Genomic DNA, 14,902 nt, shown 5'->3' on the forward strand with positions numbered 1-14,902 from the left:
AGAATACCATGGAACCCACTTTGGGAAGAGCTGTGGCTGTAGGAAGGCAGGTTTTGAGGGCAGGCCAACCCAGGCAGACACGGGGCCCAGTTTTGTGCTCAGCACCTCTGAAGGCACCACGGGCACACCCCTGCCTCCCACCCTCACCACACCCTGTAAGGTGGAGGGAGGCTGCGTCTACACGGCTCTGTCCGGGGGGAGCAGTTTCACATGACGGCCTTCTGGTCTGGAAACATCTGTCTGCCCACCTGGGCCTCACTGTCTTCACCGACTGTCTAGAATGAAAACTGTATTCCCCCAAAACAGAACTCACAACACATCCGTCCCCGGGGTTGTAAATGGCTGAAAGCCTGTGGCTATTCTCCAGGCCGCCAAAGGTTCAACTGGTTTGCCTGAGCTGACAAAATCACAGAGTTAGGAACCACACGCGAGCCCTCCTGCCAACCGGAAGTGTTAACCGTCTTCCTTGAAGTCGATGGTGAGGTCTAGCTGAGGGCCGCCGGGGAGGCCTCTCTAGGCCTCGTAACTTGCTAATTCTGCAGTGAATGGGGGGGTCCTGCTTTGCAGCAACGCTGGGGAGGACAGCTGCTAGGGATTCCTGATCTGGAGAGGGGGTGGGTGAGGGGGAGCCCCCTTCCCAGGGGCCCCTGCTCAGGGGAAGCACAGCTGTCTGTGGGCACAGTGCTCCTGCCTGGCTCCACCAGCTCAAAGGCAGGCCCTCCCTGATCGGCAAGGGAACCAGCTCATTGCCCTTTGATCTGGCTCCCCCGGGGGCTGACGGAGGGAGGCTCTTCACCCAAGGATGATCCCTTAATGGGCGCAATCCCCCAGGCTGGACAGAGCCAGAATCTGAACCTGGGTTTCCCGACAACTCCCACCCCCTCACCGCCAGCGCAAGTCCGTAAAAGACCGATTACCTCCAACCTTAAGAAAAACCCAAACAAGGGGCGCCTGGGTGGCTCAGTCGGTCGTGCGTCCGACTTCAGCTCAGGTCATGATCTCACGGTCCGTGAGTTCGAGCCCCATGTGGGGCTCTGTGCTGACAGCTTGGAGTCCACTTCCTCTGTTCCCCGCCCCTTCCCTCCCCCACCAAAATAAAAAAAAACAATAATTTTTTTTTACACTAAAACATAAATGCCACATGGTATCCAGGACTGGATCCCAGAACAGAAAAATGACATTGGTGGCAAAACTGGTGACAGCTGAATAAAATTTAGTTAATAGTAACGTATGACATTAATCTCTTACTTTTGACAAATGCACCCAGTTATGTGATGTTAACAGCAAGGGGAAGTCAGCACAGGGTTTGTAAGAACTCTCTGTACTGGTTTTGTAATATTTCTGTAAACCTAAAATTATTGCCAATTAGGGGCGCCTGGGGGGCTCAGTCAGTTAAGCATCTGACTGTGGCTCAGGTCATGATCTCACAGTTCGTGGGTTCGAGCCCCGCGTTGGGCTCTGTACTGATGGCTCAGAGCCTGGAGCCTGCTTTGGATTCTGTGTGTCCCTCTCTCTCTAACCCTCCCCTGCTCACGCTCTGTCTCTATCAAGATTAAACATTAAGAAATTTTTTTAATTATTCCAAAACAAAAAATACATATATTAAATAAAGTAAAAATACGTTAACCATTCAGTTCCTCAGCTACATTGGACACAGTGTATCCGTTAGCCACAGTGCCTAGTCCTACTACAGTGGACAATGTAGATACACACGTTTCTGTTATCACAGAAACTTCTCGTGGATGACACTGCTCTATGGCATCATTCATTCTGCCCAGGGACCCATCCGTGAAACTCCCAGAACCTCATTTTTCACCCGGTATTTTCCTTCCGTCTCACTGTGACAATCTCTCTCTCCATAAATCACTGCCTCCACACAGGGTATGAAACCAGCCCAAGGATCATTTTTAATATTTGCAGCAGTTACTGAATAGAGCCTTTGGTGTTTCTGTTTGGGTTTAAACTTTATTACCGACGCGGACCTCGCCCAGAAAGCCTGGCACGAAAGGTCTCCAGGAAACCTACGGAATGAACACACCTCCCAAGTCTGGTGGTCGTAAAGGAGGCGGTGTAGGAAAAGTCCTCAGCTCAGTGCCGACCCGACGTGACACCCCACATTCAAAGAGTGGAATCCCATTTTGGGGGGTGCACTGGGCCTTGCTCCCCCCCGGTGGGTAACCTGGCTGGCTGTGCTAACGGCATCTGACGAACCTGCCCGTCCCTGCCAACCGAGAGCAATTCTGATTAAGCCGAGTACTGCCTGGCTGCTTCAAGGAGGCGGTGTCTTGGGTAGTCAGTAGAGCGTCTGACTCTCGATTCCAGCTCGGATCATGATTTCACGGTTCTGGAGTTTGAGCCCCGCATGGGGCTCTGCAGTGACCATGCTTGGGGAATTCTCTCTCTCCCTTGCTCTCTGCCCCCTCCCCCACTTGTGCTCGCTCTCTCAAAAAATCAATCAACTTAAAGAAAAAGAGGCAATGTCTCATGAAGACAACTCTACCGCATTTCACTGTCACCCTCACCTCCAACCACCGCACTCAGAATGAAGTTCTGACCCCTTCCTCTGGCTTGCTGGTTGGGGGAGGCAGGCTCCGCCCCTGCTGATTGCTCTTCCCCTCATCACCTACCACTCCCTACCCCCTTCATTGCCCACCCTCCAGCCATACTGGCCTGCTCTGTGTGCTCAAACACGCCAAGGTCACTCCTGCCTCAGGACCTTTGCACCTGCCGTTCCCGGACCCAGAACACATCACCGCGACCCCACACACATACCATCTTCTCCTCACTGGGGCCATCCCTGACTCTCCAGTCCCACACTGCCCCGCAGCCCTCACTTTAACCCCTTCCAAGAGAACATGCAAGAACAATCCGACACAACTCACATTTGGGCTTATTTGCCCAAATTCCCCACTGGAATGCGGGTCCTTGGGAGCAGGGACCACAGAGGTGTGGCTTATCTCTGGCACAGTCCCCAGCACCGAGAACAGCATCCGGCATATTCTTCGAGGGAAAGGTTTGAAAGTCTATCACGGCTGCGTTCTCCAAAGCGCGAGCACAACAAGAGGACCCTGAGTGGTGGCCAGGAGAGGAGTCAACAACCCCAGGAGCGTGGGGGTGGGGACGGTTACACTTTGAAGCAACCTCGTGTCCTCGCCGGGTCCGTTTCTCTTCCACGTTGAAATTCAACCTACTGAAAGCTGACTGTTCTAAAACCGAACGAGAGAATGCCTGGGGAAAAAAAAAAACCCTAGTGCTCCCCATAGAAAGAAATGTCAATGTGGCTGCTCTTCTCTTCTTTTGATCAGAGGTTTCCTGCGAAAGCTAGAAAAGGCGCCAAAACCTCACAGATGCTCCTGGAGCCTCCCTGGTAGGATCCTTCCCGTCCCCCAGAGGGACGATGCAGACTTGACCGGCATTCACGCCCCGGGGCGGGGAGAGAATCAAGAGTCATAACCCACAGAGGGCTGGACGGGACCGAGCTACAACCTTCCTCCTCCAGGCCCTCGTGTATAAATGGGCAGAAGCAGGCCTGGCACGGAGACGCGACGTGCCCGAGGCCCCAGTCTGACAAGCTGTGATTTCTAAATCTAAGATGCCGTGACGACCAGGGAAGGAAACAAAGGGGCCTCTAACTGAACGAGCAGACGCCCCTTCTGGCTCCCACGGTATTTGCAAAAGGTGGGTCTCAGAGCCCGTGAGCCACGGTTCTGCAGATTTCGCCACGGCTTCTCATGTCGACGGGCCACGGTATGTCGCGTGACCTTCGAACAGTGCACGACCCGTGTTCTGAGTCACCCCAGGACAGAGCCCCTCAACTCTGGTACTACTGACAGGTGGGGCCTTATAGCCCTTTGGGGGGTGGCTGTGCTGGGCAATGCAGAGGTCTAGCAGGATCCCTAGCCTCTGTGCACTGAATGGCCACCCCGAAAATTGTCTCCAGATGTTGCCAAATGCCCACCGGTAGGCAAAATCACCCCCAGAGTTCAGAACCACCCTGCTGGGGGCAGAGAAGCTTAAAAAGTCCATGCAGGTGTTGTAGACAGACAAAAGAACAGAAGCACGGAATCAAACAGGGTCTTCACTCAAGACCCCGAGCCTTCGGAACGCCGATGCACCTGCTGAGTCGCCAAAGGGCAATAGGGTAGGCAGAATTTCCACCTGCATTCGCCCACAAATGCAGAGAAGTCGACAGACCTCGCATCCTGGGGCCTTGGGAACAAGTGTCTCTGGTCCCCAGTGGGTGGGGGCAGAGGAGGGCGAGTCGGTGTCCACGCGCTCTGTCTAAACGCTTTGGCAGTTCTCGTCATTGGGTCTGACCCTCTCCCTCCCGTCTCCCCCTCCCTTCTCAGCTCCAGAGTCCCAGCACCCAGCTCTGCACTCGGGGTTGTGCCGATCAGGGGAAGGCAGGAACCTGTCACCTGAGCAGGGCCCTGAGCCAGCTCCTGCCACCCCCTCTCCTGGGAGACGGGCCCCGAACCGCACAGAGGGGACAGAAGGATACTAGGGACCGTGCAAGGGAGAACAGGCCCCGGTGAGGTGGGCCCATGGACTCAAAAGGCAAGTCCCCCAACCCGCCCCATCAGCATGCACTGCAGGCCACAGTGGCCGCAGATCAACTGCTCTGGCCAGAAAAGACAGCTGGGTTTCCTTTCTAGCGTCTTGGCTGGCCAGGATCAGGGGCCACACCTCACTTTCTGCACACTGGCATTTCTACTGTTACAAAGAACAAGAACAAAACCACGAGAACGACAACGGAGAAGGCAGCGTGCCCGAAAAGCCTGTCGTCTACAACAGGTCGCAAGGCTGAATGAGACCCCGGTTCTGGAGACAGGCTCTCATCAGGGAGCCCTCAGCCCAGCCCTAGAAAAGCAGGAGTAAATGCCCCATCGCCCTCCTTCCCCAGAGGGTTCCTTTCCGGGGCTCCCGGGCGGCCCAGTCGGTCAAGTGTCCGACTCTCGAGTTTGGCTCAGGTCACGGTCTCACGGTTCGTGGGTTCGAGCCCCATATCGGGTTCTGTCCTGACAGTGCAGAGCCTGCTTGGGATTCTCTCTGCCCCTCCCCTCCTCCCGCTGTCTCTGTCTCTCTCAAAATAAATACATAAACCTAAATAGAAAGGGTTCCTTTCTGTTTGAATCCTTTTTTTTTTTTTTTTTAATGTAGGTAAAAGATGTACGTAAAAACACTTCAAAAGCCCGGAACATCCCGCGCCTCGGCTGACTGTCCAGAGCTTCCTGTGTATACTCCATCTTCATTTCCCTAAATAACATACTTTGATCGTGTTCTGACTTCTTAGTGCACCAGCGATCAAGTCCAAAGACTCTCCACTATGAAAGGCAGGCTGTGTTCAGCCCACTCTCTGCACCCAAGACCCTTCCTCTGTTCCAAGGTTTAAGGGTCTGCTTTCTACTTTACTACGCCTGTCTGCACACACGCATTCATTCATTCACGCAGCCACTCATTCATTCATTATTTCAGCTCTTCCGTGGGTCACCTGTGATGTGTTAGGGAAGCTACTCAGACCTCTGATTTGGGGCCACCGTGAAGACAGTGCAGGCCCTCACTACCCTGCACATAAGCTGCTGTTCCTCCCCCAGCCCCCTCCCCACCCTTCCCCTCCGTCCAGCTACACCGTCTGCCATGTCTCTTCAAAGCCGCCAACTTGAAATTCCAGGCTGCCACCACAACCACACCTTCTGGACTTTGGCCTCCGGGTTGATGCTTAAGGCTGGAAAACCACCAAATGAGGTTCACACCCCCTGTGGCTGTGGAGACATTCGCTGCAGCCAGGCCGTGTCTGGGGACTGAGGATCCCACAGAAGAAAAGGAGAGACGAGGTCCCCACCCTCGGGGAGTGTCCTGCCGGGATCGCCAGGGAGAGCCCATCCTCCTAGCGCTCCGGACCGCTCCCTGGGATCGGCCAGTAAGATCCCCCGCCAGGCTCCAGACCCCAGAACCCACAGTCTTGGCCTTTCCGATGAAGGCGGGTGTGTGGCCCCTCCCGGCTGCCCCAAAGTAGTGGGTAGACTGTACCTGTCGGAGGCAGAGAGCTCCTGTGAGGGCCAGGGCTGGCTGGAATCCCAGAAGAACTGCTGGGGCGTTCCCAGGTGGTCTCTGGTCAAAGAAAGAAACACAGTCACTTTCAGATTGTCATAGGGCAGAACCCCAGAGGGTCGCAGAGCAGAGCTAGATGGGAGAGCTGGAAAAAATAGGGACCTGGCCGGGCCACCGTCCTGCCCAAGCCCGGGAGGCGGGAGCTGGCTTTCTGCTCCCACGTCATCCCCTCCCCACCTGCCACGACGACCGAGCCTCTCTGCTGGGGACCCTTCTCCACACAGCTGCGAACAGAAGGCAGCCTTCCGGCTGGGATCCTTGGAACCGTCCCCCGCTGGCCCCCTACCCAGCCCCCACTGATCCCCCAAGGCTGCCGACCCATGTACCTCCATTTCGGTCTTGTGCCCTGGAACCCAGACGCTAACTGGGTGTTTCTCCCAAGTGCCCACTATCACCTGAAACCCCAAAGCCAGAGGAAGGAGCCCTGGCCTGGGGTCTGTACAGAGACACGGGTCCCCTGTCAAGTGAGGCTGATTTCCCAAGTCCTTCCCGGCTCTCCAGGCCTACGTCTTGTCTGAATTCCAGCCGCTACCTCGGCCTGGCCCCTGCCCCCTGCCCCTTCTCCGGATGCCCAGCCAGGAACAGAGCTAACACTGCAGCCATGTGATGGCCCCCTGAACTCGACATGAGCCACACTGCCACTGTAAGCAGAGACTTCTCCTAAAGTTACCTAGCGACAAAAAGAATACCTTCTCACTCTGTACAATATGATGACGTAGAAAAACACAAAGAAAAGAGTAGACACCCATAATCCCACAGCTCTAAGTCAACATTTTGGTATCTCTGGAGATTTATTTTCTTTCTTTCTTTTTTTTAAAGTTTATTTATTTTTCAGACAGAGAGAGACAGAGCATGAACGGGGGAGGGTCTGAGAGAGAGGGAGACACAGAATCAGAAGCAGGCTCCAGGCTCTGAGCCGTCAGCCCAGAGCCCGACACGGGGCTCGAACTCACGGGCCGCGAGATCGTGACCTGAGCTGAAGTCGGACGCTTAACCGACTGAGCCACCCAGGCACCTCTGGAGATTTATTTTCAAGGCATATACACATCTTTAAAAGGAAACAAGGGGCACCAGGGTGGCTCAGTTGGTTAAGTGTCCAACTTCAGCTCAGGTTATGACCTCATGGTTCGTGAGTTCGAGCCCCGCATCGGGCTCTGTGCTGACCGCTCGGAGCCTGGAGCCTGCTTGGATTCTGTGTCCCCCTCCCTCTCTGCCCCTCCCCTGCAAGTGCTCTGTCTCTCTCTCAAAAATAAACAAACATTAAAAAACTATTAAAGAATAAAAAATAAAAAATGAAACAAACATCATACTGTACTTTCTTGCCACGTATCGACTTTTGGATCTTTCCCAACGTATTAAAGCAGCTGGGAAGTACAGTGGTTAGCATCTATTAACAGTGGTGATTCTGGGGCCAGATGGCCCGGCTTTGAATCCCGGCTCTCCCTCTTCCCACCACCAGTGGAAGCTTGGCCAAGCTAACGGTCTTCCAAGAGTCTCCTCTGCAAAATGAGATCAAAATGGGATCCACCCGAGGCAATCATTGTATTCGTGCGAAATGCCCACGTAGAGTTATTTTTAGCCAGTGGAATATACGGAGATGACATTATTTAATGAAAATTTCTATTACTAAGAACTCAATGGTCTCAAATGCCAAAAGCAAAATTAAGCACAGCTTTCCACTGGCTTCTCTCAATTAGGATTCGAGAGAACTGGGTTTCTGCCTGGGCTCTGCTGCTTATCTGCTGTCCAGCCCTGGCCAAGTCACTCTGCCTCTCTGGTCCTCGGCTTCTCCACCCAAAATGAAAGGGTTGAGCTAACTGGTCTTTCAGGCCCCCAAACTCCCGCCCTCCAGCTCCAAATCAGGGGTCTTAAAACTTTAAACCCATTGTTTGGGTTTAAGGAGTTTATGGCTCCAGGAGTCAGTCGGGTGGGAATATGGTCCCTTCATGTCTTAAGGGAGAGAATACAGAGGGGAGGTTGAGGGAAAGGAGGAGCAGGGAAACAGCCACCAGGAACAAGGAGGGACGGGCGGACCAGGCTCAGCGTTTTCCGGGTGGGAGGAGGGGTGGGCGGGCTCAGCCCAGAGCCCGTCTCTGGCTGCAGGTCACGAACAGGGACAATCCTTTGCTGGCTCCTCTCCCACAGGGCACACAGAATAACGTCCAAACCCTGTAGCCCCCCGCAGAAGGGCGCCCCTGTCTGTCTGTCCAGATTGAATTCTCACTTCACCCCAGCCCATTTGCTGGTCTCGCAACATGCCTTTGCTATCACGGTTCCCTCCCCCCCGGATGCCAGAATCTCATGCACTAGTCAAGTCTCAACGAAAATGCCGCTTCCACCAGGCAGCCTTCCCAGACTGCGTTTCTGCCCTGGTGTCAAATGCCCAAACTCTCTAGAGCGAATGCTGCCCAGCTGCAGAGGCTCACAGTGGAGTCCCTCTTGGGGCACAAGGCTGTATCTGGGATCGGGGGCAGGGAGTGTTGCCCACACAGTGGCTGGCCCATGTTGGGGGGTAAAAAGCCCACCAATTCCCTTGCCTGGAGGCAGACAATTCCACCCAGCTCAGAGCTCTCAGGGGCTGGCAGGGGCCCTTCCTGTGACTTTACTACATTACTGCTTCCTTCCCTTCCCCGGGGGGTTCCTCCCAAGAGTATACCCCTGCCCCCGAGCCTCCTGCACTTAAGTCTGTCTCAGGTTCATCGGAGAACCAGGCCTGAGAATCCCCGACAGCAACACCCCCCCCACACACACCTTCCATCTAGCTCCTCTGAGGGAATCAGCACTCTGTCCCACCTCTCAGACAGCACAGACCTTGACCCCTGTCTTATCTCCCTGAGAGCCGGGTCTATGTGCGTGGACAGATGGGCAGACGGAAGGACAGACACCGTGACGGCACAATGTAGGTTCCCATGTGATGTGCCCTTCCAGTCTCTAGGGATAGACAGCCCTGTTCTTCCTACATGTGGGAAAGGTCCCCAGGGAACTGTCCACTCTGCACCGTGGCCTTGACCCCTTTGGTGGCTGATGCCATGGACCTGATTTCAGAGAAGGCTCTGCAGCCACATCGGGGCTCGTGAAAGTCGGCTGGGAGCAGGGCGGCAAGGTCACTGGGCCGCCTCTATAAGATCACCAGGCCGCCTCCACATGGGGCCTAAGACGGAGGGCCAGCTCCTCTTAAAGCTGAAGCTGGTCACGCTCAAGATGAAACTCGGATTCTAGCTGGACGAGAGCTGAGCGCACGTGCACGGAGAAAAGAACACAGTGGCAAATGACTCCTGGCGGCAAATGGAGGAACCCTGGAGGGCGGCAGGGGGAGGCGACTCGTGGCACGGGAATGGTGGTGGGGGGGTGTCGGGCCAGACTCGGAGCAACCTTCCCACTGAAGCCACTGAATCTGCGGGATTCGGGACCCCTCAAGGATTGAAACTTACTGAAAAGTAAATACATGAAAATGTGACCTGGTGGCCTTGGGGGGAGGGAGGAAAGAGAGGGAAAGAGAGAGGACACGGCAACAGACACAAGGACTTGACTCGCCCCTCTGTCTTCTTACATTCATCCACCTGTGTGCTGGGACCGGAGAGACACCACCAAGCTCGGGGAGAACAAAGCAGCCTGACTTGAAGGCACTTTTAGCAGAGAAGCCTCTGTTTCTTGTCCCTCCTCCTCCCAGCCTGGGGCTCTCCAGGGAAGGGGGCGACAAGCGGCAGAGACCCTCGGGCAACAAGAGAAAATGCACCAAGAGCAAAGAGCAGGGTACAGCTGCCCCTGTGGGTCCCCTTCGCCTCCCCACTGGGAATCCTAAGGACGGAGCAGAGAAGCCAGCGTGGCATCATGTGCTTGGAGGGTCTGCAGAAGGCCCCGAGATCGCAGGCAGGTGCAGGCTTGCAGTCTGAGCCCCACTCGCCAGAAGGCTCGCTGGCTGGGTCACATACAGGCCCCCCCAGAGGCTGGAGTCCCTCGTTCCCATGTGAACCACATCTGTCCAGCCAAACGCCATCAGGGCACCATAACTTCTAAAGGATGCTTTCTAAAGGATGCTCGCCTTGGCTGGCTCTGACTTAGCCCAAAACCCAAAGCCACTGCAAGTCTGAGGCGGGTGGGTGGCCAGGCCGGGCCTGGCAGACGTCTGGAGAGAGCCACGGGGACTGTGGCTGAGTGACCTCACCAGCAGCAGGAAACATCACCCCAGATGACCATACCACCCACAGGGAGGAAGCCATTTCTACACCGAGCTCGTCGACCAAGTCAAAGCAAAACTGAAGCGGGAGTTGGGGGCCCGAGTCACCCTGGATTAAGGCTCTTCTACATTCTCTGGGGACCTATCCCTGGGGCTTTAGGTGGTTCCAGGAACAGCCAGACTCCTCCTGATACCAGAAGCGTCACCACGCAGCCCCCAGAGGCTCTAGGGAACATGGGGAGGTCAGCCTGGAGAAGTGAGACGTGTTCTTGGAGAGACGCAATTCACGAGAAACACGCTTTTCCTAAAGGCAGCCCTCACTCAATTCGGACCTCCTCCACGAAAGCCAGGAAAAGCCAGACACACAGATCGACTGACTGTGGATCAAACCCGCCCAGGGAAGTCGCTCTCTAAGCCATCAATGCTACGAGCTAGAGGTTTTAATTTCCCCGTCAGTGGATGACAGTTGCTGCCGTGTAGAATAAAACTTTCAGAGAAAAATCTAGTTCAAAGGAGGACAGACACGTAAATCTGGGTTTCAAAGCACAGATGGCCCCTCCTTACAAGAATAACCCTAATGCTAATAATAAAACAGGAAGCAAGGCACGACTTATTGACTTTAAACAGTCACTTCTGGACTTCATTGCCCTTGTTAAGACTGCATCCTGCTGGCATTAGAGATACCGGCTTCCGGTGGGAAAGCCACAAGGATCCCCTGGATCGAGGCCACTGGTCCTGGTGATTTGCCTTTTGGGGAAGGTGTGAGCCCTACCCTCCCTGTCCCGCTTGGTCCCACCCTTACACCCCAACCCCTACTCCCTGTCCAGCCCCAGTGGACACCCGTTCCCCATCGGTCCACTTGCTTGGCTATGGTGGTGGCTCTCTGCTGCCCCCAGTGGCTACCAGGTGAAATAACCACAGGTACCAGCTCAGAGGGAATTGGGTCCTTTGGGGTCCTGGCTGGCCTCTGCCATCAGGCCACCCCCACAAAGGCAAGTTGCAGCAAGTCACAGAACCCAGGTCAGCGTCCAGAGGGTCCCGCTCACCTCTCCCCCCATCGGGGACTCAGCAGCACACGCTCTGGTTCCCTCCCACGCACCAATGTTTCCGTGGTCCTTGGCTTTGTAATCACCCCAGTGACGGGCCTCTGGCCCACAAGGGCATTCCCAACCCCTTCTTAAAATTAAATAAAATCTGACTTCCAACCACACACTCTCTGCAGGAAATGAACTACCAACTCTCTGCGCATCCACTCGTGCGTTTCCCTCCATGGTCCCCAAATACCTACGAAATGGGTGCAACCGTTTCCACTTTCTAAGAAACTAAATCCTTTCTAAAGAAACTGAGGCCTCGGTTGAGAACCAGCAGAGCTAGGACTTGGTCTGCCAGCAAGGACCACCAAGTGCCCGCTATGCCAACCTCCCTGAGCTCTGTGCAGGGAGCTGCACAAAACAGTCCTGTTTTAGTCTATGCACCACTCTGAGAATCATTTTTTTTTAACGTTTATTCATTTTTGAGAGACGAGAGAGGCAGAGCATGAGCGGGGGAGGGGCAGAGAGAGAGGGAGACACAGAATCCGCAGCAGGCTCCAGGCTCCGCGCTGTCAGCACAGAGCCCGATGTGAGGCTCTCAGGTTAGATGGCAGGACATGCTAAAGACAATAAAGCAGGGAAGGGGGATAAAAAAAGTGTATTAGAAAGGGATTTAATTTTAGAAGAATATCCAAGGGGCCCCCGGGTGGCTCAGTCGGTTAAACGTCGGACTTCGGCTCAGGTCATGATCTCATGGTTCGTGGGTGCAAGCCCCGCGTCGGGCTCTGGGCTGACAGCTCGGAGCCTGGAGCCTGCTTCCAATGCTGTCTCATTCTCTCTCTCTCTCAAAAATAAATAAATAAATATTTATAAGAATAGCCAAGGAAGTTCTCCCCGAGAAAGGCACATTTGAGTCAAGTTTGGAAAGTAGTTTAGCAAGTTTCCATTGCTGCATCAGAAACCACCCCGAACTCAGCAGCAGCTGCAATCAATGAGCATTTATGACACCACACTGTTCTGGAGGGTCAGGAATCCAGAAGGGGCTTAGTGGGGCGGTTCCGGCTCAGGCTCTCCCATGAGGTTACAGTGTGATCTTAGCTGGGGCTGCATCATCCGAAGGCTTGAGCGGGGCTGGAACCACTCACATGGATGGGCCAAAGTTCCTTGCCCCCAAAGCGTGAGATCTGAGAGAGCAGGGAGAAATCATGATGTCTTTTACCACCTAGCCGTAGAAGTGACTCTCCGTCACAACGACCAGATTCTACTGCTTGCAACGCTGACAGAATGTGGGAGGGACACAGAGCAGCATGAGTGACGGGCACTGGGTATGTTGGGGGCCCTTTTGCAAGCCGGCTAGTGCCAAAGAAAAGTAACAAGCCATGCACGTAGTATGTGAGGGAACAGAACTGCAGGTGGAGGGAACCGAAAGGGAAAAGATTGAGAGGCAAGTACACATCTGTCACCTTCAAAGAGCTGCAAGGAAGATTATATGGCTGAAAAGTGGGGGTGGAGGCGGAGGGCCGGAGTCAGAGGTCACAGGGCCAGACTCGATCACCCAGGGCACTGGCTCTCAGAGTCGGGTCCTGGACCAGCAGCATGAGTATCTCCTGGGAACCGGCTAGAAATGCAAGCCCTCGGGCCCCATCACAGACCTGCGGAATCAGCAACGCCGGACGTGTGGGGGCAGCCACCGCGGGGCTTGAGGCAGAGAAGTGACATGATCCAATGATGGCCACTCTGCCAGGCCCTGCCTCCGAGCAGGCTTCCTGGGCTCACGCCCCTCGGCACATCTGGTGCCCTGGATGTGTCATCTGTGAGTTCTGCCTCTTTGTGTCCACCCTATCAGTCCTCCAGAGACTGAGACAAGCTTGGGCTCTTCTAGAACTCCCTCCAGAAGGAGCAGTGGCAGCTGGGGAGTGTGGCGTGAGTGGGGCAGGGTCCATCCAGGTGAGGACGGCACGGCCAGCACCACCGCCATCAGCTAGGATGCCGGAGGGATCCGGGGATGTCCCACTCGGGAAGGGTCAAGAAGGGGTGCCCAGGTAACGACCCCTACTCGCAGCTCTAGAACCAGACCCTTCCGTGCTGGTTTCAGACCCTGTGGGTGAAAAGGCAGTTCTGGACGATCTAACGACACCCAGGAAGGGCCGCTTGACGGAGGAGATTCTGGCATGGGAAGCTTTATCTCCATCCGCCTCCCACGGGGGCTTCCCCAACTACCCTCAACTCCGCTCACACAGCACGGATTCCCAGCGGCAGGGACGGATCAGGCGGCCTCTCAGCAAACGGAAACATGCAAAGTCTTTTTGCAAACTGCCATCAGCGGGCGCGTCAGCAGAACTGTGTTCTGTGGGATCGATCGCGTACGTCTGATCGCCAGAGGGAGGGCTCCTGAGCCTGGGCCAGACCCTTACTTTCGGGCAGTGTGGACCACTGGGGCCCCAGAGTCCGCATCTTGAGTTCCAGCCAGAAATGCGTGGCAGGAGTCGAGCCTGAGGAGACCGGAAGCAGACGTGGGGATGTGCAGCTAACGGCCCCCAATCTGCAGTGTCTACGAGCCACAGGCAGTGCACGTGTGACCACGATGGCCCCCGGGGCGGCTCCCCTGAGCTCTGAGAGCCCCCGTGCTCTGAGAACAGGGTGATACCAAGACTCTGCTGCTCAGGAGAAGGAAGGAATGGACGGTCCACCTGCCCTGGTGCTTCAAACGCCGTCCTCAACCCAGAGTTGCTGTTACGCACCTCGGAGGTCAGGCATCGGTGTCCTCCAGGCAGATGTTCAAATCCCAAGTCAACCCCTTGGCAATGAATGGCGTGGCACCCAGCCTGCCTCCTCACTGCAAAGCAGGGATAACATTGCAGGAGTCTGGGGGTGCTGGATGAGCAGTCAGTGGGCCACACACAGCCTGACACAGAGGAAACCCTCAAAGCCCCGTAACGACAACGACAGTATTAATAAAACAAAACCCTCTCCATTCCTTCCTTCTCTCTGCTTCCCAGCCTCCCACCCCAAAAGCCTCCTCCCTGCTTTCAACCCTGTTCATCCCCTCCCAGAGCACATCTCCCAAAGGGAGAGGGAGGGTAGGGCTCCCTCTCTGATGCTAGGGAGAAGAAGGTTCTAGAATGCCTTCCTTATCACGTCTGAGCTGTAGAGGGTGTCCCTCAGCCAAAGAAACATCACTATCAGTGGTCTACCACTTTCCAGCAGCTCAAAGGATCCTTTCAGCAAAGCCTGTGATCTGGGCAGGACAGGGACCCTCACACCTGGTTCACAGACCGTACAGAAGCTGGCGATGTTGTCGTGCAATAAAGCAGCAGTCCCTTTAGCACCCTGGCCCTTTGACATTAGCCTGAACCAGAGGCTGGCTCCAGCCTACATAGAGGCCCTAGAAAAGTAGGACCAGCCATGGCCAGAGAAATTCTAGTGGAGACCTGGGGCACCGGTGGGGCGCCTGGAACTCTCTGAGCCTGTCCTTTAAACCCTTTAGGGTCCCTGGTGTATGTCAGCCCCCTTAAAGAGTGCACACCTGGGCAAACACACCAGGAATCCCTGACCTTGAATCGAGAGATAACAAGGGTTGACT

At 55.1% G+C, this 14,902-nt stretch overlaps 1 protein-coding gene across 8 annotated transcripts in view; it reads right to left on the reverse strand.

Moving 5' to 3' along the window:
• Positions 1-14,902, reverse strand: part of GAS7 (growth arrest specific 7) — a 215,043-nt gene that overhangs the window by 54,706 nt on the left and 145,435 nt on the right. For all 8 annotated transcript variants that reach the window (XM_060647259.3, XM_060647268.3, XM_060647266.3 and 5 more), the window contains exon 3: positions 6,031-6,111. In XM_060647259.3, the coding sequence (XP_060503242.1) occupies positions 6,031-6,111 (81 nt within the window). The remainder of the gene's footprint in view (positions 1-6,030; positions 6,112-14,902) is intronic.

The sequence above is a fragment of the Panthera onca genome, chromosome E1 (assembly GCF_046562875.1).
Source record: "Panthera onca isolate mPanOnc1 chromosome E1, mPanOnc1 haplotype 2, whole genome shotgun sequence".
Lineage (NCBI taxonomy): Eukaryota > Metazoa > Chordata > Mammalia > Carnivora > Felidae > Panthera > Panthera onca.